Source organism: Cetorhinus maximus, chromosome 20 (genome assembly GCF_964194155.1).
Source record: "Cetorhinus maximus chromosome 20, sCetMax3.hap1.1, whole genome shotgun sequence".
Taxonomy (NCBI): Eukaryota; Metazoa; Chordata; class Chondrichthyes; order Lamniformes; family Cetorhinidae; genus Cetorhinus; species Cetorhinus maximus.
In genome coordinates this window covers 83,944,947-83,970,695 of record NC_135898.1, presented here as the reverse complement: position 1 = coordinate 83,970,695, position 25,749 = coordinate 83,944,947, and the positions used below count along the sequence as shown (strand labels likewise).

The 25,749-nt window shown below is 43.5% G+C and overlaps 1 protein-coding gene across 1 annotated transcript in view; it reads left to right on the top strand.

Annotated features, from left to right (window-relative positions):
• Positions 1–3,911: 3,911 nt before the first annotated feature.
• The window catches only part of abcc2 (ATP binding cassette subfamily C member 2), a 90,028-nt gene continuing 68,190 nt past the window's right edge, over positions 3,912–25,749 (top strand). Inside the window, exons 1-7 of the mRNA XM_078565044.1 lie at positions 3,912–4,049; positions 14,638–14,811; positions 16,374–16,520; positions 17,315–17,452; positions 20,616–20,738; positions 22,027–22,082; positions 24,186–24,411. Coding sequence (XP_078421170.1) covers positions 4,008–4,049; positions 14,638–14,811; positions 16,374–16,520; positions 17,315–17,452; positions 20,616–20,738; positions 22,027–22,082; positions 24,186–24,411 — 906 coding nt within the window. The 5' untranslated portion in view covers positions 3,912–4,007. The remainder of the gene's footprint in view (positions 4,050–14,637; positions 14,812–16,373; positions 16,521–17,314; positions 17,453–20,615; positions 20,739–22,026; positions 22,083–24,185; positions 24,412–25,749) is intronic.

The following is a 25,749-nucleotide window of genomic DNA, read 5'->3' as shown; positions in this document are numbered from 1 at the left end:
GCTTCACTGATAAGGAGGGGGGAAGTAAAGGGGCAGGTGTTGCACCTTCTGCGGTTGCATGGGAAGGTGCTGTGGGAGGGGGTTGAGGTGTAGGGGGTGATGGAGGAGTGGACCAGGGTGTCCCGGAGGGAACGATCCCTGCGGAATGCCGCCGGGGATGGTGAAGGGAAGATGTGTTTGGTGGTGGCATCATGCTGGAGTTGGCGGAAATGGCGGAGGATGATCCTTTGAATGCAGAGGCTGGTGGGGTGATAAGTGAGGACAAGGGGCACCCTATCATGTTTCTGGGAGGGAGAGGAAGGTGTGAGGGCGGATGCGCGGGAGATGGGCCGGACACGGTTGAGGGCCCTGTCAACCACCGTGGGTGGAAAACCCTGGTTAAGCAAGAAGGAAGACATGTCAGAGGAACTGTTTTTGAAAGTGGCATCATCAGAACAGATGTGACGGAGGCGAAGGAACTGAGAAGTTATGGTGAACCCTAATAAAGCATTGGGGCAGCCTCAACTGGAGTATTGTGTCCAATTTTGGGCATCACACTTTAGAAAGGCATTGGGAAGGGTAAGAAAAGATTTACGAGAATGGTTCCAGGGATGAGAGCCTTCAGTTACGTGGGTAGGTTAGCAAAGCAGGGGCTGTTCTCTTTAGAAAAGAGAATGTTGAGAGGAGATTTGATTGAAGTGTTCAAAATCATGAGGGGGCTGGACAGAGTAGATAGGGAGAAACTGTTCCTGTTGGCAGAAGGGTTGAGATTTAAGGCGATTGGCAAAAGAACCATGGGCGACATGAGGCAAAACGTTTTCACACAGTGAGTGGTTAGGATCTGGAATCTCACTGCCTGAGTGTGTGGTGGAGGCAAATTCAATTGTGGATTTCAAAAGAAATTGGATAATTATCTAAAAAGAAAATACTTTCAGGGCTACGTTGAAAAGAAGGGAAAGTGGGACTAAATGAGTAGCTCTTACAGAGAATCGACATGGACATTATGGGCCAAATGGCTTCCTTCTCTGCTGTAATCATTGTTATATCCTGGACCAGACCCCCAAATTTTGGTATAATCCATTTAGGGACCAGTAACCTTTTGTTTAAAGCGGATAAAGTTTGAGATCCCAGGTACTTACTAGGAGAATAAAGGTACAGGATTCCACGGGTTTTGAACAAACAAAATAAACTTTATTACACAGGGTCAGAAAAGTAAAACAATTTACAAGATGTCTTATACACTAACATTCAGAATCAACATGAAGTACATGTGAATTAACAGGCAAACTGTTGTCGAACACACCACACAGCATAATAAATGGCAGATGCAATAAAGACAGAATTCACGGATTTCTCTGCAACCCACCCAGACGTCAGTATCCACTGTGATTTTTACAATCTCATTGAAACTCTGTCTCCCTTATGAGGGTTTGCAAGTCTTCACTCTTTTGAAGATCTAGCCTAGGAATTCCCTCCAAAATTCACTCCAACTCAGACTGCCTCAATGACTGTTCACCTCCCAGGTTTTCAATTTCATCTCGCGAGACTATATTCCCCCGGATTCCTGGGCTGCGCTCCAGCACCAGCTCACAAGCACAATTTCAACTCTTCGGTCACTCCAAACAGAACATGCCACAACAGCAGCATTGCATCACTAACCTTGGGGGAAGACGATGGTGTTCTGGTAATGTCACTGGACTAGTAATCTAGAGGCCTGGGTTAATGTTCTGGGGACAAGAGTTCAAATCCCGCCATGGCAGCTGGTGGAATTTGAATTCAATTAATAACAAAAAACTGGAATTATAAAGCTAATCTCTGTAATGGTGACCATTACAACTATATTTGAGTGTTGTAAAAGTCCATCTGGTTCACTAATTCCCTTTAGGGAAGGAAATCTGCCATCCTTACCCGGTCTGGCCTACATGTAACTCCAGACCCACAGCAATGTGGTTGACTCTTAACTGCCCTCTGAAATGGCCTAGCAAGGCCCTCAGTTCAAGGGCAATTAGGGATGGGAAACAAATGCTGGCCTTGTCAGTGACGTCCACATCCCATGAAATAATGAATTTTAAAAAGAAACCTTCTGCTGCCGTCTCAGTTCTCCATGCCTTCTCCCAAGTCCTCACTACTTGAAGCCTGTCAACCATAGCACTTTTACTGCTTGGAGCCTCTTTTCTGCTTGGATCCTTTTTCTTTGGTGCTCCCCCGGTGGTTCCTACCAGTGCTCTCCTCCTCCCAGTGGCTCCATCCTCAGTTCCCACTCTCTGGGACCTCTCCCTGTCCTCTCTCCCTGTCCCCTGTCTCAGGATTCCTTTCTTTATGGCGCCCACCCCACCTCTGGATCCCGTGGTCGGATTTTTGCATTGTTTTTTTCCCACACAGGGATCTTCATGCATTGGGCACTTGTCTCCAGCCCGAAGATCTCTAAAACGCTGGACTGTGTGGAAGCGCAGTCCGCTCCCGATCTGCACATGCATGGAAACCCCTGGGACATGCTGGGATTGTAGTTCCTGGCCTCTGCTCAGAGATCAGGTAAGTCAAGATTCTGAACACCATTCTACGGTTCAATGATTCTATGACAAATTGGGATTTTGTGAGGAACAAGAGAGGAGATTTCATCTTCGCCACTACATTCATGGTGTGCTAGTCTCACTGCTGAACTACAACATGCACTTACAGTATATAACATCTTTAACAAAATAACACCCCAAGGCACTTCACAGGAGTGTTATCCATCAAAAATTTGACACCAAGCCACATTAAGAGATTGTAGGACAGATGACCAAAAGCTTGGTTAAGGCGGTAGGCTAATGAGCGCCTTAAAGGAGGAGACAAAGATTTAGAGAGGGAATTCCAACTGGTTTTGATCTCTTACAATAGAGATGACTAAACTTTTTATCATGGGCATGCCATTGAGATTTGTGGGCCACATTTGTTTACAAATATCTCTATCAATGAGACAACTAAATGTCCAGGTTCACCGTTCAAAATAGGGCAAACCCAGTGGGTGAGGAGTTTCAGAACCTGTTCATGCTTTGCCTGTCAAGGTTTGGGTGTTGCTTATGGCACATGAGCTGTAGTTTGAACAGCCCTTGTTTTACTGCGAAATGCAGGAAACAAAATGTGAATGCACAATATGTTTCTGAGTCACATTTTCCTCTTTATTTTCCAATTGAGTTTATTTTTCTGTACAGTTGACCTCACTATTTTTGCTTCCTCCCTCCTGCCTATTTGCTATTTACACTATAGAGTTTGAGATGACGGACAAGCTGACCTGGTCCAAAGACCTCTGTCTGTCATACAAGCCTCCCAACCTGCTTCACCAACTCCATACAAACTCCACATGAAGATCCCAAACTTTACCTCATTCTAAATGTTAATTTGTTGAACGATGTGAATTGGGTTAAAAGGCAGAAAGTTCATCTGGCCATATACAGTCAAATGTTGCAATTTGAAGTGACATGGTTTTAAAGTCCAGTTGCATAACATGGTAGATTATAAAGAGAAACTAGCTCCAGAAGATAACGATAACACTTTCTAATAATTAACCATAGATTACTGTTTTTGTCACTGCTGGAATGGGCTTTGAACTAAAAAAATCAATCTAAAGTGATTTGGACCCACAAAGTCCATCAACAGCCCACTTCAAAATACAAGAAAGCGAGTTGCACTATTTCATTGCTGAGTATTGGGAACCAAATTAAAATGTGATTGTTCCATTGGTCCCACCCAATTAACTTCTCCCCCCACAAAAAATGGTTGATCGGTGTATAAGACTAAGAGGCTGCAATTAAATATTAACAAGGTGGTTGGACCTGAGTAGATTTTATTGACTAGACAGTATACAACGTTACTCAGGTTGGATATTTACTGCTGCCTTCTTCATTACCCCCTCCCCACCGCCCGCTCATTTTTGTTTTTGCTGAGTCACGATATAGGTTGCTCTTGTTTTTGATGTTGAGTCATTTTATTGGGGTGCCACACTGTGAAGTATTCATTCTGAGTGAACTGTTGAGAGACAGCAAGACATGTCGTCAACACTGGATGAATACTGCGGCTCCACGTTTTGGGTGAGTACCACCTTCGCATCGTATTTCCTTGCCTGTCAATTCCTGTCTTTAAATGTTAGGTTGGGGGTCACAGTGATTGGTATATAAAAAAAAACTTGCCTATCTATAGCGTCTTTCACCCCCACTCAGGACTTCCCAAAACCTGTTACAATCATTAAGTACTTTTTGAAGTGTGGTCACTGTTGTAATGTGGGAACTCATTTACTCACAGAAGCTCCCATAAACAGCAATGTGATAATGAACAGATCATTTCTTTTGGTGAAAGCAAAGTACTGCGGATGCTGGAAATCTAGAACAAAAACAAAAATACCTGGAAAAACTCAGCAGGTCTGACAGCATCTGCGGAGAGGGATACAGTTGATGTTTCGAGACCGTATGACCCTTCATCAGAACTAAGACATATAGAAATGAGATGAAATGTAAGCTGGTAGAAGGGGGTGGGACAGGAGAGCTCGATAGGCGGCCAGTGATAGGTGGAGGCCAAGAAGAGACTGCCAAAGATGTCATAGACAAAAGGACAAAGGGGTGTTGACGGTGGTGGTATTATCTAAAGGATGTGCTAATGGGGACATTAAGGGAAGCAAGCTAGTGGCAGATGGCCCTAGTGTGGGTGGGGTGGGGGGAAGGGATCGAAATGGGCTAAAAGGTGGAAATGAAACAATAGATCGAAATAAATTTAAAAATAGGAGGGAAGAGAAAAAAGTATTTGTAAAAAAAATGATAAATTATTGGAAAAAAGGGGATCGGAAAGGGGGTGGGGATGGAGGAGACGGTTCATGATCTGAAATTGTTGAACTCAATATTAAGTCCAGAAGGCTGTAGAGTGCGTAGTCGGAAGATGAGGTGCTGTTCCTCCAGTTTGCGTTGAGCTTCACTGGAACATTGCAGCAGGCCAAGGACGGACATCTTTTGGTGTTGTTGGTTGAGGGATAAATATTGACCAGGACACTGGAGAGAACTCTCCTGTTCTTTGGGATCTTTTGCATTTAGCTGAGAGGTCAGATGGGACCTCAATTTAACATTTCATCCAAAAGATGGCATCTCTGATGGTGACACAGTCCCTCAGTACTGCGGTACTCTGTACTGGGAGCAACCAGCCTAGATTATACGCCCAAATCTCCAGAGTGAAACTTGCACCCACTCCCCTTTCACGGGTGAGAATGAGCCATGGCTATAGACGGAGATAATCAAATAGTCCATGAAAACAAAGGTTCCTGTGTTTCCAAGAGGTTGGGGTTGAATGTTATCTATGACAGAGGTGAAAAGGAGAAGAGGAAAGAATGTCCCAAAACACTTTACAGTGAAGTGTGGTTACTGTTGTTCTGTAGGCAAGGATTGAGTTTGGGAGGGATGAGAAAAGTGAATGTACTGGACTGTTTTCTTCCTACCCTGTGTAGTCCTATCTCTATATCCTATATGGATGTACAGGGTATATGAAGTATATCCAATGATACATCATGCTGGAGGCAGGGAGCAATTCATAAAGCTTTTCCCTTCTCCAGGATTTGTTGGATGAACCAGCAGTTGTGTTGGGGTAAGAGGGATATGGTGCATAAGGTTACATCATCAAATGCATAGGTGAAGCATTGATGGACCATATGGCAATCTCTCACCCTTCATTTCCTGTATTTGATTGAGAAAGCATGGGAATCAAAATACTTCCAGTATTTTCTGTTTTTTAAATTTCCTTCACCAGACTGTTTATAGCAATTAATGAACTCCTTCATAGATCCTGTGCCCTACCTTGGGAGATGAGCTAGAAGGAGTAGGGTTTCTGACAGTGTAGACTATACATGAGCAATGGGCTTGATATACTGGATGAACTTTCCCCATTGAATATTTTTCTATTTTTAAACTATGCCTTTACCTTCTTGTGAAAGTAAAATCACACCATAGGTTTTTGTATTTTTAGTTTCTATGCACTTGAACATTATAAAATGGAGACAGCTCACAATCCGACCAGACCCTGATTATGTCTACCCTCCATCTGAGCAAATAATTAATATCACATTTATTTCCCTCTTCTAAGATCCATTAATCCCCATTTCCTTCATCCTCCCATCGAATCTAATCTTCAATGTTGACACAAACCCTGCTTCAATCAGTAAGCCTGGAAATGAATTCCACAGTTTATCTCTACACTCTCTGTGTATAGAAGTTTTATCTTGTTCTCTCTTCTAAATCACTTGCGTTTAATCTTGTATCAATACCCCTACTTTTAGATCTTTCAATTCTTGGAGGCAATCTGATTCTATCGACCTTGGCCCATCCTTTCAGAATTTTAAATTCTTTTGCTGTATCTGTGTTGTTTGAACAAAAAAACCCTCACTTTTTCACGCTTTTATGTTTCCTCATCTCCAGCAGCATCCAAGTGAACCTGCACTGTACCCTCTCTAAAGCCTTTGTTTTCAAAATAATTTTCTCCTTGCTCCTTTGAGGCACTGAGGGAGTGCTGCACTCTCAGAGGTGGCGTCTTTCAGGTGAGATGTTAAAGCTGAGCCCTTGTCTGCCCTGAAGATGGGTGTAAAAGATCCAATGGCAGTATTTTGAAAAACAGCAGGGAGTTTCTCTCTGGTGTCCTGGTCCATTATTTATTCCTCAGCCAACATCACAAAAATAGTAAGATAAAAGCAAAATGTTGCGGATGCTGGAAATCTGAATTAAAAACAGAAAATGCTGGAAAAATTCAGCGGGTCTGGCAGTATCTGTGGAGAGAGAAACAGAGTTAACGGTTTGAGTCCATATGACTCACAAAAACAGATTGTCTAATTATTATCACATTGCTGTTGTTAGGATTTTTCAGCATGCAGATTGACTGCTATGTTTCCTTACAGTACAACAGTGACTGCTCTTTGAAAGGGTAATTGGTTGTCAAGCACTTTGGGATGTCCTGAGATTATGAAAGGAGAAATGTCAATATTTCTTTTGCTAACTGCAGTCCTGGGATGGTGTGAAGCTGTTGTTGCCAATCTTCAGCTTGTGCTTTGGTTAACTGGGAAGATGGAAGGAGAGTGAGGGAGAAACTCTAATGGCTGCCTTTGGACTACCCTTCCTCTCCCATGGTAAAGTATCTGTAGCTGTGCTCAACACCTGCACATGGTGGCCCTACCCGAAAATGATAACTCCACATCTTAGAGAAACGGTCTCTCTCTTGATGCTCCTTTGAACAGCCGAGTCCTTTATGACTGAATAAAAGATGATTTCTCCCTAGGTGACATTTCTGACTGGGGAGGTATGAAAATATCCCCCTCTCCTCTTTAAAAGGCATATGTACATTACTTCTTTGCCTCAATTAAGAAGGATTTGTTCAGAAGGAGATGGCAGATATCATGTTGTTGACTTACATGTGGAACCTTGTGAGGAGGCAATTGTCCTTTGCATAGCTAGTAAATTGTGTAAATAAATTACCAGCTTTGTCCTCTTACGAAAGCTGGTAGGGTGGGGCGGGTAAGAGACAGTGGCATAGTGATAATGTCACTGGACTAGTAATCCGGAGGCCCGGGCTAATGCCCTGGGGACACAGGTTCAAATCCCACCATGGCAGCTGGTGGAATTTTAAAAAACAGAGAGTGTGAATAAACGGGCCATTCTCGCATTGGCAGGCTGTGACCAGTGGTGTACCATAAGGATGAGTACTTGGGCCCCAGCTGTTGGATGTGGGCACCGAATGTAATATTTCCAAGTTCGTGGATGACACAAAGCTAGGTGGAAATGTGTGTTGTGAGGAAGTGCAAAGTGGCTTCAAATAGGATTTGGACAGACTTAGTGAGTGGGCAAGGACATGGCAGGTGAAATATAATGTGGAAAATTGTGAGGTTATCCACTTTGGCAGGAGGAACAGATGTGCAGAGTATCTCTTAAATGGTAAGAAAGTGTAGATGTACAAAAGGACCTGGGTGTCCTTGTCAATAAGTCACTGAAAGCTAACATGCAGGTGCAGCAAGCAATTAGGAAGGCTAATGGAATGATAGCCTTTATTACAAGGATTTGTGTACAGGAGTAGTGAAGTCTTGCTTCAATTATATAGAACCTTGGTTAGACTGCGCCTGGAGTACTGTGTGCAGTTTTGGTCCCCTTACCTTAGGAAGGATATTATTGCCATAGAGGGAGTGCAACAAAGGTTCACCAGACTTGCTCCCGGGATGCTGGGACTGTCCTATGAAGGGATATTGGGAAAACTGGGTTTGTATTCTCTAGAGTTTTGAAGAATGAGAGGTGATCTCATTGAAACCTACAGAATACTTATAAGGATAGACAGGGTAGATACAGGTAAGATCTTTCCCTGGTTGGGGAGTCTAGAACCAGGGGACACAATTTCAAAATAAGGGGGAAGCCACTTAGGACCAAGGAGATGAGGAGAAATTGTTTTACTCCAAGGCTTGTGAATCTTTGGAATTCTCTACCCCAGAGGGCTGTGGAAGCTCAGTCACTGAATATGTTTAAAGTAGAGATTGACAGATTTTTAAATATCAACAGCACAACGATATATGGGGATAGTGTGGGGAAAAGGCATTGAAGTGAATGATCAGCCATGAGCATACTGAATGGTGGAGGAGGCTTGATGAGCTGAATGTCCTACTCCTGCTCCTATGTTCCTATTACATCCCCGATGTGTATCACTTGTTAAACCTGATACATATATTGAATTAACAATATTTTTCTCTGTAAAACTCAAGTCCGTCTAAAAATTGGATGCTATTCCATATGGTCCCTCGAATGTTCCACTATTCAATTAGATCATGACTGATCTGTACCTCAACTCCACTTACCTATCTTTGCTCCTTGAGCAAGAAAAATCTCACCTTTACATGCTCAAAAATCCCAAAGGATTTCACACGAGAAATACGTTTCTGATGTGTAGTGACTGCTGATATATGGTAAAATGCAGCAGTCATTCTTCACAGGTAACAACAAAGAGCAACAAGATGAATGCCCAGTTTCTTAGTTGAGGTGGGAATGTTACCAAGGGGCTGGAGGAACTCCATGCTTTTTTTTCCATAGTGCCAAGGGATCTTCAACACCCACCAAATAAAGCAAATAGGATCATTTTTAAAAACACCATTTCCTCTGCAATGCAGTGTTCCCTCAGTGCTGCAGTAGAGTATAAGCTTGGGTTATGGCGCAAACCCCATGATGTATGGAATCATAGAATGATATTGTGCAGAAGGAGGTCATTCAGCCCATTTTGCCCGTGCTGGCTCTTTGGTGGGGCTATCCAATTAGTCCCATTCCACTGCCCATCCCTAAAGCCCAGCAACTTTTTCTCCTACAAGTCTTCACCTGATTTCCTTTTGAAAGTTATTATTGAATCTGCTTCCACCGCCCTTCCATGCAGCACATGTCAAATGTTAGCAACTTCACACATTAAAATTTTTTTTTATCTCTCTCTCTGGCTCGTTTTCAATGATTTTAAATCAGTGTCTTCTGCTTATTGAACCTTCAGCTAGTGGAAACAGTTTCTCCTGATTTATTCTATCAAAATCCCACATAATTTTGAACACCTCTATTAGACCTCCTCCGATACCTCCTCTGTTAAGTAGAGGGAGCATGATGTTGCTTTGAGTTGCATTATGTCTGACCTAAACCTGCTTGCTTCATCAAACTATATTGATAGAGATCACCAGTGACGTTATTATGAGATTGAAGTTCAAATCTAAATGCATCATTGGCTGCTTAACCCACACTACAGAATCTATTCTAGAGATTCCATTGGAGGACCCATTGTCGATTGTACTGCTCAGATGTCCACAATCAATCATCATGCGTGCCTTTGATTAAGCACCAGAGTCTCTGACATTTGATGGTATTTGTGCTCAGCCCATGCAAAAGCAAAATACTGCAGATACTGGAAATCTGAAACAAAAATAGAAAATGCTGAAAAAACTCAGCAGGTCTAACAGCATCTGTGGAAAGAGAAACAGAGTTAACGTTTCGAGTCCGTGCTCTGAAGAAGGAGCACAAGTCTTCAGCATAGCTGCCGGAATGTCATCAAGGCCCATAGCCTTTGCAGTGACCTGTGCCTTCCTCCATTTCTTAATATCATGTGGAGTGAATTGAATTGGCTGAGACTAGAATCTGTGATGTTGGGGACCTCCGGAGGAGACCGAGATGGATCATCCACTTGGCACTTCAGGCTGAAGATGGTTGCAAATGCTTCAGCCTTGTCATTTGCGTTGATGTGCTGGGCTCCCCCATTATTGAGGATAGGGATATTTGTGGAGCATCCTCCTCCTGTTAGTTTTCAATTGTCCACCACCATTCACAACTGGATGTGGCAGGACTGCAGAGCTTAGATCTGATCTGGTGGTTGTGGGATTGCTTAGCTCTGTCTATCTCTTGCTGTTTTCGCAGTTTGGCATGTAAGTAGTCCTGTGTTGTAGCTTCACCTGGTTGACCCTTCATTTTTAGCTACATCTGGTGCTGCTCCTGGCACGCCCTCTTGCACTCTTCGTTGAACCAGGGTTGACCCCCTGGCTTGACGGTAATGGTACAATGGGTTAATGCCGAGGTTACAGATGGTGGCTGAGTACAATTCTGCTGCTGCTGATGGCCCACAGCCTCATGAATGCCCAGTTTGAATTGCCATATCTGTTCAAAATTTATCCCATTTACGGTAGTGCTGCCCAACATGAAGGAGGGTATCCTCAATGTGAAGGTGGAACTTCATCTCCAAAAGGACTGTGTGGTGGTCACTCCTACCAATACTGTTGTGGACAGATGCACCTGTGACAGGTAGATTCAATGAGGGCGAGGCCAAGTAGTATTCTCCCTCTTGTTATTCCCTCACCACCTACTGCAGACCCAGTCTGGCAGCTATGCCCTTTAGGACTTGGCCAGCTCAGTCAGTAGTGGTGCTACTGTGTCACTCTTGGTGATGGACTTTGAAGTCCCCACCCATAGTATATTCTGCACCCTTGCCATCTTCAGTGCTTTTTACAGTTGGTGTTCAACATGGGGGAGTACTGATTCATCAGCTGAGGGAGGGTGGGGGTGAAAGGGGGGGAGGGTTTGGTGGTGGGCGGGGGGGGCACAGCGGGGCAGTGGGTGAGGGGGTAGGGGGAGTAGGTGATAATCAGCAGAAGGTTTCCTTGCCATATTACCAAAAGGATATATGGGAATTGGAGAAGGTGAAAAAAACTTTTACAAGGATGATACCAGAACGGAGAGATTATACCTATCAGGAATGACTGTACAGGCTGGGGCTCATTTCTCCAGGAAGCAGAGAGAGAGAGAGAGACTATATCCATTGATTAGACAGTCCAGGGCCAGGGGGCAGAGTCTAAAAATTAGGGCCAGATTTTGCAGGAGTGACATTGGGTGGAATCTTTTGCCTACCCCTGTGGCGGGTTTGGTGTCCGTGGGCATTTAATCAGTTGGGAGGTGGGAACACTGCCACCTTCCTGCCTCTACCCTAAGTCTGTGGCAGGAAGGCTGTGAAGCCTTCTTGTCCTTCTGCCAATTGTGGCCCACTGAAGGGGCTCAACATACGGGGAACATGACAAGCAAATCTGCATGGGGTTGCTTGTGGGCTTCCGGGGGAGGGTCCCTTGTTGAAAGGCAATCAGTACCATATTGAGGGACCTGATATCAGGCGGGGGGAGGCCTGCTGAGAGGCACCCACAAGCCCTTGTTGCTGAGCCACAACCCCCCTGCGAATCTATCCCTGCAAACTCCCCCCACACCTTGTCCCGCCATCACATCCACCACTCACCTCTGGCCCGCGATCCAGTGGCGATATAGGCCTTGGGTGGGTGTTGTACTGGCAGCAGCCACTGCCTTCCTTGGTGGTGCTGCTGTTCAATGGAGCTGCCAGCCACTGATTGGACAGCAGCTTTTGGTTGGTAGAACTTTTGCCCTCGGGGTCCTTGGTCTTGGCCTGACAAGCCTGAGTGGAATAAGATGTGGTGGGTGTTCTGAGATGGTCCTTCTTACCTGTGGCCTCAGGGCATGGTTCTTGGTTTCAGGACAGACTATAGTCATACTCTTAGATTCTGGAAAAGTCTCAGAGGATTGGAAAGCTGCCAATGTAACGCCCTTATTCAAAAAGGGAGGGAGACAAAAAACAGGTAACTATAGGCCAGTTAGCTTAACATCCGTCATTGGGAAAATGTTGGAGTCTATTATAAAGGATGTAAAAGCAGAGCCTTTAGAAATGCATAATATAACCAAGCATAGTCAGCATGGCTTCATGAAGGGGAAATCATGCCTGACAAATTTATTAGAATCGTTTGAGGAGGTAACAAGAAGGATATATAAAGGGGAACCAGTAGATGTAATATATTTGGATTTCCAAAAGGCATTCAGTAAGGTACCACACATAAGGCTACGTAATAAGATAAGAGCCCATGGTGTTGGGGGTAGTATATTAGCATGGATAGAGGATTGGTTAACTAATAGAAAACAGAGTTGGGATAAGGGGGGCATTTTCAGGATGGCAACCTGTAACTAGTGGACTGCCACAGGGATCAGTGTTGGGGCCACAATTATTTACAATATAAATAACTTAAATGAAGGTAGTGAATGTACTATTGCCAAGTTTGCAGATGACACAAAAATAGGTGATAAGGAGCGTGGTGAGGATGACACAAAGAATCTACAGAGGGATATAGACAGGTTAAGTGAGTGGGCAAAAACTTGGCAGATGGAATATAATGTGGGAAAATGTGATGTTATGCATTTTGGCAGGAAGAATAGCGGAGCTGAATATTATTTTGATTAACAAAAATCTGTCAATCTCAGGTTTAAAATTATCAATTGATCTAGCATCAATTGTCATTTATGGAAGAGAATTCCAAATTTCTACCACTCTTTGGCCGGAATCTTGTGGAGGCGATGGGGCCTCGGTCTCTGACCAGAGAGCTGGTGAGAGCCCTGCATCACTTCTCTTTGGGATGCAGAAAGCTACAGCAAAGAGGGATTTGGGAGTCCTCGTGCATGAATCGCAAGAAAGCTAGCATACAAGTTGAGCAGGTAATAGGAAAGGCAAATGGAATGTTGGCCTTTATTTCAAAGGGAATGGAATATAAAAATAGGGAAGTCTTGCTAAAACTATACAAGGCACTAATTAAACCATACCTAGAATACTGTGAACAGTTTTGGTTCCCTTATCTAAGGAGAGATGTATTGGCATTGGAGGCAGTCCAGAGAAGGTTCACTAGGTTGATCCTGGGTATGGAGGGATTTTATTATGAGGAGAGGTTGAGTAGGCTGGGCCTGTACTCATTGGAGTTTAGAAGAATGAGAGGCAACCTTATGGAAACATATAAGATTCTTAGGGGGCTTGACAGGGTAGATGCTGAGAGGTTGACTTCCCTTGTGGGAGAGTCTAGGACCAGAGGACATAATCTCAGAGTAAGATTTAAGACAGAGATGAGGAGGAATTTCTTTTCTCAGAGGGTAGTGAATCTGTGGAATTCTTTACTGCAGAGGGTTGTAAAGGCTGGGTCGTTAAGTATATTCAAGGCTGAGATAGACAGATTTTTAATCAGTAAGGGAATCAATGGTTATGGGGAAAAGGCAGGAAAGTGGAGTTGAGGATTATCAGATCAGCCATGATCTCATTGAATGGCGGAGCAGACTCGATGGGCTGAATGCCCTACTTCTGCTCCTATGTCTTATGGAACAGGGTTGGTCCCCTGGCACTTGCTTAATGCTTGCTTCTTAGTACTACATTAAACAGGTTACAAAGTAAGCATGTTGCTCCTAGACATGGTGTTCCAACCTCCCTCTTGAGAGACTGACTGACTGATGTCAGTGATACATCATCTTCTATGTCATACATTAGCATATCTCTTCTATTAACCCTTTATACTGCAGTGGGCCTTCCCGAAAAGAGAGGTGATGCAGGGCTCTCGCCAGCTCTCCGGCCAGAGGCCGAGGCCCCATTGCCTCCACAAAATTCCGGCCAAAGAGTGGTAGAAATTTGGAATTCTCTTCCATAAATGGCTAGATCAATTGATGCTAGATCAATTGATAATTTTAAACCTGAGGTTGATAGATTTTTGTTAATCAAAGTTATTAACGGACATGGGGCGAAGGGATATGGAGTTCGGTCACAGATCAGCCATAATCTCATTGAATGGAGGAACAAGCTGGAGGGGCTGAAGTAACCTCCTCCTGTTCCTTTGTTCCTAAGACTGACCGGCGGCCTGATAGAGGTCTTCATGATAATGAAAGGGTTCGATGGGGTAGACGTAGAGAAAAATGATTCAGCTTGAAGGCGAGACCAGAACTAGAGGACATAAATATAAGATAGTCACTAATAAATTCAATTGGGAATTTAGGAGAAACTTCTTTACCTGAAGAGCGGTGAGAATATGGAACTCACTACCAGTTGGAGTAGTTGAGGCGAAGGACATTGATACATTTAAGGGGAAGCTGGATAAACACATGGGAGAAAGGAATAGGAGGATATGCAGACTGGGAGATGAAGAGGGTCAAGAGGAGGCTTGTATGGAGCATGGACCTGTTGGGCTGAATTGCCTTGTTATTAACTTGTAGACTCGATGTAACCTGATTGTAAGTTGTTGCTATAAGACAATGTTGTAATTCTGAGGCTGATGGTGATGTGTCTTTTCTTCTTGTTCAGAATGATTCATACATAGACCGGCCAGACCCTGACTTCCCTGTGTGCTTGGAGCAGACTGTCCTAGTGTGGATTCCTCTGGGATTTCTGTGGATTTGTGCACCATGGCAGCTCCCACCCTTATTCAGGCCAAGACACAGTAGAGGCACATATCCAAAACTCTACATAGTAAAACAGGTATCCAGTTGCTTCGTTCTGTACATGAAAAGTGCTTTAAAAATGTTGGTTATTGGTTATAGCTATAACCAATGTATTTTGTACATAACCTTTTGACACTAACAATATTCAAATAATTATTTTGTTTTATGAGTATTTGTGCTGCTACAAGTACCTAATGTAAAAAAGCAAAATACCGATGAAATACAAACAGAAAATGCTGGAAATACTCAGTAGGTCAGGCGGCATCTGTGGAGAGAGAAGAACAGTTAACGTTTCAGGTTGATGACCTTTCGTTGAGCTGGAAAAGGTTAGACAGTTTATGCACAAGTCCAGAGACAGGGAAAGGGTGTAAGGGAGGGGAAGAGCAAAAGGAAAGGTATCCTTTACACTGGAGCAGGTCCCTCCACACTGTCCCCATCAAAAACTCCCAGGACTGGTACAGCATGAGGTTTGATACAGAGCAAAACTCCCGCTACACTGTCCCCATCATCACTCCCAGGACAGGTACAGTATGAGATTCAATACAGAGTAAAGCTCCCTCTACACTGTCCCCATCAAATATTCCCAGGACAGGTACAGCACAAGGTTCGATACAGAATAAAGCTCCCTCTACACTGTCCGCATCAAACACTCCCAGGACAGGTACAGCATGGGGTTAGATACAGAGTAAAGCTCCCTCTACACTGTCCCCATCAAACACTCCCAGGACAGGTACAGCACGGGGTTAGATACAGAGTAAAGCTCGCTCTACAGTGTTCCATCAAACACTTAAAAGAATGGTCACTTGGACAGCGGAATTCTAAAAGTGCCTCTGGACCAGATGTGGGCAAGACTCAGTACCTTCACATGGGGCAAGGGGTGGGGGCATGCGATCATACTAAATAGGAGCAGAAATAGGCCATTCAGCTCCTCAAGCCTCCTCTGCCACTCAAAAAGATCATGGCTGATCTGTTTGTGTTTCAAATTCCACAATCCCATCTGCCCACCATAACCTTTGATTCCCTTGCCTAACAAGAATCTATCTATCTCTGCTTTGAGTTTTTCTAAGTGCCCAGCTATAAAATCCTTAATGATTGATTCTAACACCTTCCCCATGACAGACGTCAAGCTAGCTGGCCTGTAGTTGCCAGTTTTCTGCCCCCCTCCCTTCTTGAATAGAGGGGTTATATTTGCTACTTTCCAATCTGATGGAACCTTTCCAGTATCTAGCGAATTTTGGAAAATTAACACCAACGCATCTACTACCTCATTAGCCACCTCTTTTGAGAACCTAAGATGAAGTCCATCAGGACCCAGAGACTTGTCAGCCCACAGCTCCATCAGTTTGCTCAGTACTGCTTCCCTAGTGTTTGTAATAGTGTTTGTAAAGTTCTCCTGTCCCTTCCACCTCCTGATTTACAGCTATAACTGGAATGTTTTTTGTATCCTCGATAATGAAGACAGAAGGGGATAAGTGTGGGGCGGAGGGGTGGGGGCGCAATTACTGTAGAATCTAGGTTCTGCAGCATTCAACACCTGAGAACATGGAATGTTATTGAATGACAAATGTTTAGCAATCTTATTGGTTTTTTCTCCACTAGGCCCTTTCTTGCCTGCTGTTCTTGACGTCCGTGATTGGGTTGATTATCACATTGTTGGAAGATTTCGGGAACTATAGAGACCCTACACCTGACAAGCTGAACCCTCTGGTTCTCTATGTGAACCCTTCCATTTATGCAGCAACTTGGGTAAGAAGCAAATGCTTTTCACGTTGCGTGCAATGAGTCATCAAAGAGAAGCACCTCAACACAATGACCGCTGAGACCCTTTTAGGAGGGCGACACAGTTGGGATTAACTTTAAGTAGCAAAATCTCACCACCATGATTCCTCAGTACTGCACTGGGAGCTTTAGGCTGGATTATAAAATCAAGTTCCTGGCATAGGACTTAAACCCACAACCACCGCCTGCATTTTGCAGTCTATCAGAGAGAGATGCCCGCTCAGTTACAGCCAGCACTGTGCTGCAGGTTGCTCAGGTCTGCCTGCATTTTTGTCGCGTTAGAACACATAGGGTCAGAGGAGATTTACCAAAATAGTATTGGGAGCGTCAGTTAATGTGGTGAGACTGAAGAAGTTGGGATTGATATTCAAACTCATGCAGGATTTTTATTGAGTAAATAAAGGGAAACCGTTTTCACTGACAGGAGGGTTGGCAACCTGAGGATACAGATTTAAGATAATTGGTAAAAGAACCAAGAGGAGATGACAAGAAATATTTTTAAGCCATGAGTTATTATGACCTTGAGTGGGAAATATTTGTAAGGTGTGGTGGGGAAGAGCAGGGTTGTGGTGGGGTGTTTGTGTGGAACTAATTAAACAGTTCTTTCAGAGCCACGATAGATCAAATGTTCTCCTTCTGTGTTGTATAATTCTATGGAATGAGTTGTTCCCTCTGACTGTGAGAGCAAAGGGTCAGAGCAGATTGTTAGTGTTGGCAGTACTGGGATTTTCCATTCACTACTTACTCTCTCTGTTTTATAGTTGATGCTGTTGCTGATCCACGAGAGCAGAAGACGCACTAATAACGAGAACTCCCCTTACCTCTTCATATTCTGGCTGTTGTCCGTCTTGTGTGGTGTATTTATGCTGCAAACTCTAATCAGACTGGCTATTAAAGAGGTGGGAATACCTGGTATTATCATGGTTACTGTGGTGGTGGGGGAGGGGAGGGGCGATTGAGACACGGGGTGGGATTTCAATGTTTGATGGTGATAGGGTACAGAATGTGGGTGATGGTGGATTGGCACCTTGTTATAAGCACACAGAACTTCCTGTTCACTGAACTCAATGACCATTTAATGAGCGGTTGATCAGTTTCATCCCTTTCCAATGTCTGTCCAAATAAAATCCACTCTGTTATTTACCATGTAGAAGGAAGACTCTATGTCATCCCTCAGTGGTTGCTGGAATAGTAAAAAATTAATTTCGACTGAATTAGATCATCTTGGAACAGTGGTTCCAAAACTTTGGGTTGTGACCCCAGTTGGGTCGCAGAAACAGAGAATGGGGTCGCAAACTCCCCCTCTTCCAAGACTGTGCCCGCACCAGCGGTGTCTGCCCTTGTCCTGCTTGCCTCTCTCCGGGCCATAGGCTCTTGCCCATAGCCATTTCACTGAGTCTCAAAACCTGGCCCCAACCATGAACCCGGCAGCAATGCCACTGCTGCTGAGCTGCAGACTGCCTGAGCCCAACCCCCTACCCTGGCACAACCTGGGCTCCGACATCAGCCACATTAAGACCCTCAACCTGTAGTTCTGCTGCTTCCTGGTCAAAGTCCATGAGTTGGACCGGCTCAGATGAAGTAATGGATTGACTCTGACAGAGTTAAAAGGAGAAACTGTTTCCAGAAGGTTCACTAACCGGAGGACACAGCTTTAACATGATAGACAAAAGAACTGGAACAACATGAGGAGAAAAATTCTAGGCTGTGAATTGTTGTGACCTGGAATGAGTTGCCTGACAGGGCGGTAGAAATAGAAGCAATAATAACTTTCAAAAGAGGAATTGGATAAAAATTTGGAAAGGAAAAGGAATGTCGGGCCACGAGGAAAGAGCAGGGGAGTGAGACTAATTGGATCGCTCTTTCAATGAGCTGGCAGAGGCACGATGGGCCGAATACAAGAGCAAATTCCTGCAGTTGTTGGAAATTTGAAATAAAACCAGAAAATGATGGAAACACCCAGCAGGTCCAGCAGCATCTGTGGAGAGAGAAACAGAGTTTCAATTCTGATGAAAGGTCATTGACCTGAAACATTAACTCTGTTTCTCTCTCCATAGATGCTGCCTGATCTGCTGAGTATTTCCAGCATTTTCTATTTTTATTTACGATGGGCTGAATGGTTTCCTACTATGCAGTATAATGACAGCAAAGCTATGTGACAGCCCCCATAGGAACATAGGAAACAGGAGCAGGAGTAAGTCATTCGGCCCCTTGAGCCTGCTCTGCCATTCAGCGACATCATGACTGATCTTCTACCTCAATGCCACTTTCCTGCACTATCCTCATATCCATTGGTGCCTTTAATATCTAGATATCTATCGATCTCTGTGATGAATGTACTCACAGCCCTCTGGCGTTGAGAATTCCAAAGATTCACCACCCTCTGAGTGAAGAAATTCCTTCTCGTCTCACTCCTAAATGGCCTGCCCCTTATTCTGAGACTGTGTCCCCTAGTTCTAGATCCCCCCAGCCAGGGGAAACATCCTTCCAGCATCTACCCTGTCGAGCCCTGTAAGAATTTTGGATGCTTCAATGAGATCACCTCTCATTCTTTTAAACTCTAGAGAATACAAGCCCAGTCTCCTCAATTTCTACTTATATGACAGTCTATTTATAGAAATATATTATACATTATATTTTATATATAGATATTGATATATTATTTAAACATACTATTTATGTTCTAGCTGACAGTGGCTATTTACCTCATCAAAGATCAACTGCCCTCTGGTGTCATTATTAAATGCCTCAGTCTCCTCTGTGCCAAAACTAAACTGACCATTGTAGGCATACATGATTTATGGTTTGCGGGTGAATGCAGTGTCGTTGCACACTCTGCATCAGATTTGCAAGACACTTTCGATCTCTTCAATTCTGCAAACGAGAAACCCAGCCTATCCTTGAATGTTGTCAAAACAAAATTCGTACATCAGCCCATCCCTGGTCAGCCAAATATTCCACCCCCTATTTATGTTTAAGGAGAGACTTTGTAATATGTTGAGCACTCCTGATACCTTTGGCAGCCACCTCTCTCAAAAGGACACCCATTGATGAGGACATCCAACACTGGATGAGCTGAAATAAAAGCAAAAAACTGCGGATGCTGGAACTCCAAAACAAAAACAGAAACAGAAATACCTGGAAAAACTCAGCAGGTCTGGCAGCATCGGCGGAGGAGAGCACAGTTGACGTTTCGAGTCCTCATGATCCCCCAACAGAGCTTGAGCTGTGCTAGCTCAGCCTTGTACAAACTACGGCAGCGAGTGTTTGACAACAAAGACCTCTGCAAGGCAACAAAAGTTCTAATATACAGAGCAGTTCTATTCACCACACGCCTGTACTGCAGTGAGACCTGGATTGTGTATCTTTGGCATATAGAGCACTAGAGAAAATTCCATTAGCAATGTCTCCACCACATCCTCTGGATTCAGTGGGAGGACTGTTGAACGAACGTTAGTGCTCTTAGTGCTCTTGCAGCCAGTTCCACAAGCATTCAGACAAAACTCCTGCAAAACCAACTTCGATGGACTGGATACTGTGTCCAGATGGCCGAATAGCATTTCCCCTGCCAGGTCCTGTTTTCTCAATTCCCAAATGGCCAAAATTCTAGGGAAGGACAAAGAAAACACTTCAAAGACACTCTGAAGCTCTCCTTGAAGCACGGCAGCACGACAGTAATGGCTCTGAGGATTTTGCTCCATCAACTTGTCCATCAAGCTGCATCACGCATTGAGTCACAACGCCTTAACGATTATGCAGAGCAGTTGTAGAGAAGGGAAGGGAAGAGGAGAAAGCAAATCCTGCACTCTGGATCCTGCTACCTTGTAAGACGTCCTGCCCCATGTACCCAAAGATCTGTGGGTTGAGAATCGGCCTGTTCAGTCACATGAAGATAAATAGCAGAAACTTACAACCCTGAGTAGATGTCATTCTCGAATTGAGGGACAGCCAGCAATAATCATAATTTGTAGTGTTGTTGTTTCTTTTCATTGTTAATGTTGATGCTCAGCAAATATATAAACCTCCCGATTGTGTTTTCCCTCCTTTCTCATTCCTCTGCAGGGAAGTACTCCTGATTTACCACGTTTCTCATTGTTTTGCATTTCCTACGGACTTGAATGCATCTCATTCATTGTCTCCTGCATTTCTGATGTATCTTCAGAAGTTAGAGCTGCTGCAGAGAAGGTCAGTTTTACAATATTCTTCTGGGTAAACCTCTTTCCCCATAAATGTGCTGGGAAAAACTTCTATCACTGGAACTAAGCAGAGTAATGCTCCCTTAATTATACCATCCTATTAAACATTCCCAGGGCAGGTACAGCATTGGATTAAATAACGAATAAAGCTCCCTCTACACTGTCACATTAAACACTCTCAGGGCAGGTACAGCACAGGGTTAGATTCAGAGTAAAGCTCCCTCTACACTGTCCCCATCAAACACTCCCAGGGCAGGTACAGCATGGGGTTAGATACAGAGTAAAGCTCCCTCTACACTGTCCCCATCAAATACTCCCAGGGCAGGTACAGCACAGGGTTAGATACAGAGTAAAGCTCCCTCTACACTGTCCCCATCAAACACTCCCAGAGCAGGTACAGCACAGGGTAAGATTCATAGTAAAACTCACTCTACACTGTCCCCATCCAACACTCCCAGGGTCGGTACAGCACAGGGTTAAATACAGAGTAAAGCTCCCTCTGCGGATCTATATTCTATTGAATCTGCTTCCATACGCTGCCATTTCAGCCATCACGTTTCCGGCCATATATTGTTGCTTAAAAAAATCCTTATTTCTCCTTTGCTTCTTCTACTATTTACCTGAAATCTGTGCCTCTCTGGTTACCGACCTTCCTGTCAGTGGAAACAGTTTCTGCTTATTTACTCTCTCAAAATCTTTCTAATTTTGAACACCTCCATTAAATATTCACAAACTGTTTTGCTTGTGTGTTTCTCTAATGAGATTTATGAAAATGTAACTTAAAATGGATGAAACAGAGTTGCTTCTCAGGCAAGGAATCTGTAAACCTTTGTTGAAATGCGTATATTTTATTGAGAGAGATTACTCCTTGTCCTCAGTAAATGGTCTTGTTTTAAACAGTTCAACCTGGGGTCTCTGGCACTTACTGTCTTCTTTCTGTGATATTTAATCTTATTGTTTCAACAATTTAGCAAGAATTTCCTTGGTGACTGTCTGGATAGATACTCTTCCGGACAGGTACTGATCCGTACTGAGCACATTTAATCCCAGCTGTCTGCTGAATTAACTCAGTCAGATACCTGGGTTTGGGAGGGAATATACTTTAGCTGGAATTCCAGCTCCTAATTGCTTTCTATTGAACCCTGCAGGGATGTCACGTGAAGATAATACTGGGAATTAACTGTGTTGTCCTTCAGTTTATCGGGCCATCGTGTGGTGGGAAACACCTTTAAATTCAAGTATTGTTTAAATACAAGTTGTCTATCCTCTTTTCTTAGAATCCACAGTTATCTGCATCATTCCTCAGTCAAATAACGTTCCACTGGTATAACAGGTAAGGGAAACTCTCCAAATTTTAGGTTCCAGGAATTTTTAGGAATGTAAGAAGGTCATGTTGTTAGCAAAATTGAAGTTCATGGGTTATAGGATGGTGGAGGCAGATTCAGTTGTAACTTCCTAAAAGGAACTGGGTACATAATTGAAGGAGTAAAGAGAAAGGAGGGGTAGTGAGAATAATCAGATACTTCCTTCAAAAAGCAGCAAAGGCTAGATAGGCCGAATGGCTGTTTGTGTGCTATAGGATTTTATGATTCTATCACTAAAGCCATTAAGTTAATTGGTGAGGTATCAAAAAGTGCCTACTAGTTGGATAGTTCCAGAAAGAAAGAAAGAGCTTGCATTTCTGTAGCGCCTTTCACCACCTCAGAAAATCCCAAATCCCTTCACAGCCGATGAAGTGTAATCACTGTTGTACTGTAGAAACCGTGGCAGCCAACTTATGCACAGCAAGACTCCACAAGCAGCAATGTGATAATGACCAGATAATCTGTTTTTTTATCAATGTTGATTGAAAGATGAATATTGGCCAGGACACTAGGGTTCTGCTGCCGTTCATTGAAATAGTGCCATAGAATCTTTTACATCTGCCTGAGAGGGCAGACAGGGCCTCATCTCCTCCAAAAGACAGCACCCTCGACAGTGCAGCACTCCCTCAATACTGCACTGGGAGTGTCAGCCTAGATTGTGTTTTTTACTAAAGTTTCTGAGGTGGAACTTGAATCCATGAACTTCTGGCTCAGAGGTGACAGTGCTACCCACTAAGCCAGGGCTGACAAGAACATGAAGGGAAGGAGAGGAAAATGGAGAGGGGTTTAGATGCCAAAAAAAAAAATTGTAATTGTGCCACCACTAAGACCACTTATTTGCATCTCTGTAACATTGCCTGACTTCGCCCTGTCTCAGCTGAACTGCTGCTGAAACCCTCATCCAGGCTTTCATTCCCTCTAGACTTGACTATTCCAGCGCATCCCTGGCTGGTCTTCCACGTTCTACCCTCAGTAAACTTGAGGTCATCCAAAATTCTGCTGTATGCGTCCTTACTCGCACCAAGTCCTGTTTCCCTATCACCCCTGTTCTCACTGACCTATACTGACTCCCTTTCAAGTCTTGATTTTAAAATTCTCATTTTTGTTTTAAAATCCTCCATGGCCTCTATAATCTTCTTCAGCCCCACAGCTCTCTGAGATATCTGCATTTCTCAAATTTTGGCCTTTTCAGCATCCCCGAATTTAGTCCTACATTGGTGGCAAAAGCTTCAGTTGTCTGGGCCCTAAGTTCTGGAATACGCTCCCTACACCTTTCCACCTCTCAACATCATCTTCCTCCTTGAAGATGCTCTTCGAAACATACATCTTTGACCAAGCTTTTGGTCATCCACCTAATATCTATCTATGTGGCTCGGTGTCATATTTTGTTGTATAATGTTCCTGTGAAGTGCTTTGGGATATTTTATGACATTAAAGATGTTATATAAATATAAGTTGTTTTATTGAAAAGATTGATCAGTCACCTGTGGAGTCAAGATTTATTGAAGTCTTCCAGTGAAGTTGGGTAAAAGGATGTGGAATCAGTCTACTGCTGTGCAAATATAATTAATTCCCATTTTTATCGAATATTATAGCACAGAAAGAGGCCATTCAGCCCATTGTGCCTGTGCGGGCTCTTTGAAAAGCAATCCAATTAATCCCATTCCTCCTGCCATTCTCAATAGTGCTGCAAATTTCTCCTTTTCAAGTATATATCCATTTTTTAATTTGTTACCTTCTGACCTTAGTTGTATATCAATAACTCTGATTTTGTACAATTAAGAATTATAAAATAACAAAACTTACAGCAGTTTTGGAAGCAGAGAATTAGAGAGCACAGAATTGAGGTGTTATGATGCCACTACTGGCAGGATGTTGTAATTACAGTGTGACACGTTTACATAGGAGATTCCCATTATAAATATAGACATAGGATAATAGCAAAAGAGTAACAAAAATGTGCCAACAGGAAGTAAGGTTTTGCAGACTGGCATTATGCCCAGACATAAGATTTTTATCATGCTTTGAATTTTACAGCAGGCTGTAATTAATATGTTGGCATTTCATGGTAGGATGATGATGAAGGGATACAGAAAACCCCTGGAGACAAAGCATCTTTGGGAATTGAATGAGACTGATAAAACGCAAACCATTCATGCCAACTTTGAACGGTACATGATACAAGGCCTGAAGGAGGCGTGGAGGAAGATGGAAGGAAAGCGGAAAAGGGAAATTCATAAAGACAAAGAACAAATGAACGGCTTCAGCAGGAGTGCCAGTCAGGACATCTTGGTCATGGTATGGGGCATACAGAACCTCACCTTCTGTACTGTGTAGCATTACATGGTGCAATTATGTTTTGACCATGTGGATGAAGGCACACTTTCTTCTTCAGGTTCCTTCCACTTGTTAAGCGTAAGCAGCATTTTTACGACTAGGTTTCATTGCTAACTGTGGGATGATACTCAGGAAGGTCCCAATATTTTCTGAGATGGTTTTCTACAAATCTGCTTTGTCAGGAGAGTGTGCTGGATGTGTCACACTTCTCGCTAGTGTCCGCATTCAGAGCCATTCTCCTCTTGCTGGGATCATCTGCTTCTTCCATCATTCCAGACTTCACGCACACAGAGGGAGCCTCTATCAACACCAAACAAAGCTGATGATGCCCTCATTTACTTTAGCTCATCAGTTGAGGTTAGGTACAACGATATGCCCGCTGGTGTGCATTACCAGCTACTTTGAGGCAAAAGTGAAAGCTGAGGACATTGTGGGACAACAGTGAGTCTTGCCAATATTCAAAACAGGAGTATGCAGCTGGCAATGACTCAGAGTCACTAGTCCCTGTCACAGAAATCCCCCATATACCCCATATTACCAAGTGTAGTACTAAGCCAGATGGGCCAGAAACTCTTTGGTTCCATACTGGTTGAGTTGATTGATTTCAGCTAGAGCAGCGATTGGTGACTAATTTTTCCATGAGCGCTATGGGGTTAGGAGGGAAAATCAGACGGTTCCAGCTTCTCATCTCTGTTCAGTGACTCATAAAACTTTACAGCACAGGAGGAGGCCATTCGATCCATTGGCCCAGTGCTGGAACTTTGAAAGGCCTGTCTGATTAATCCCACTTCCCTGCAGCCCTGCAAATCTTTCATTTTCAAGCTTTTATTCAATTCCCTGTTGAAAGTTACTATTGAATCTGCTCCCAGCACCAGTCAGTGCATTCCTGATCATAACAACTCACTGCAGAATAAAAATCTCCTCATCTCCCCGGCCTCTTTTGCCAATTATCTTAAATCTGTGCCCTCTGGTTACTGACCCACCTTCAAGTGGAACAGTCTCTCCCTATTTCCCTTCATGAAAACCACATATAATTTTGAAGATCTCTATTAAATCTCACCTTAACCTTCTCTGCCCTAAGGAGAGAAATCCTACTTCATTGTGCAAGATAGACTGTGTACATAAAGGTCAGACTCATCTGTGATTTTTTTCAGTGATTTTTCAATTATAATCAATAAAGATGAAAAATATATCTACAGATTTACAGCACAGAAATAGCCTCCTGTCACCCCTCTTCACCCAATCCCATCACCATATGCTAATTTTAAAAAATGTATTCTTTCATGCGTTGTGAGCGTT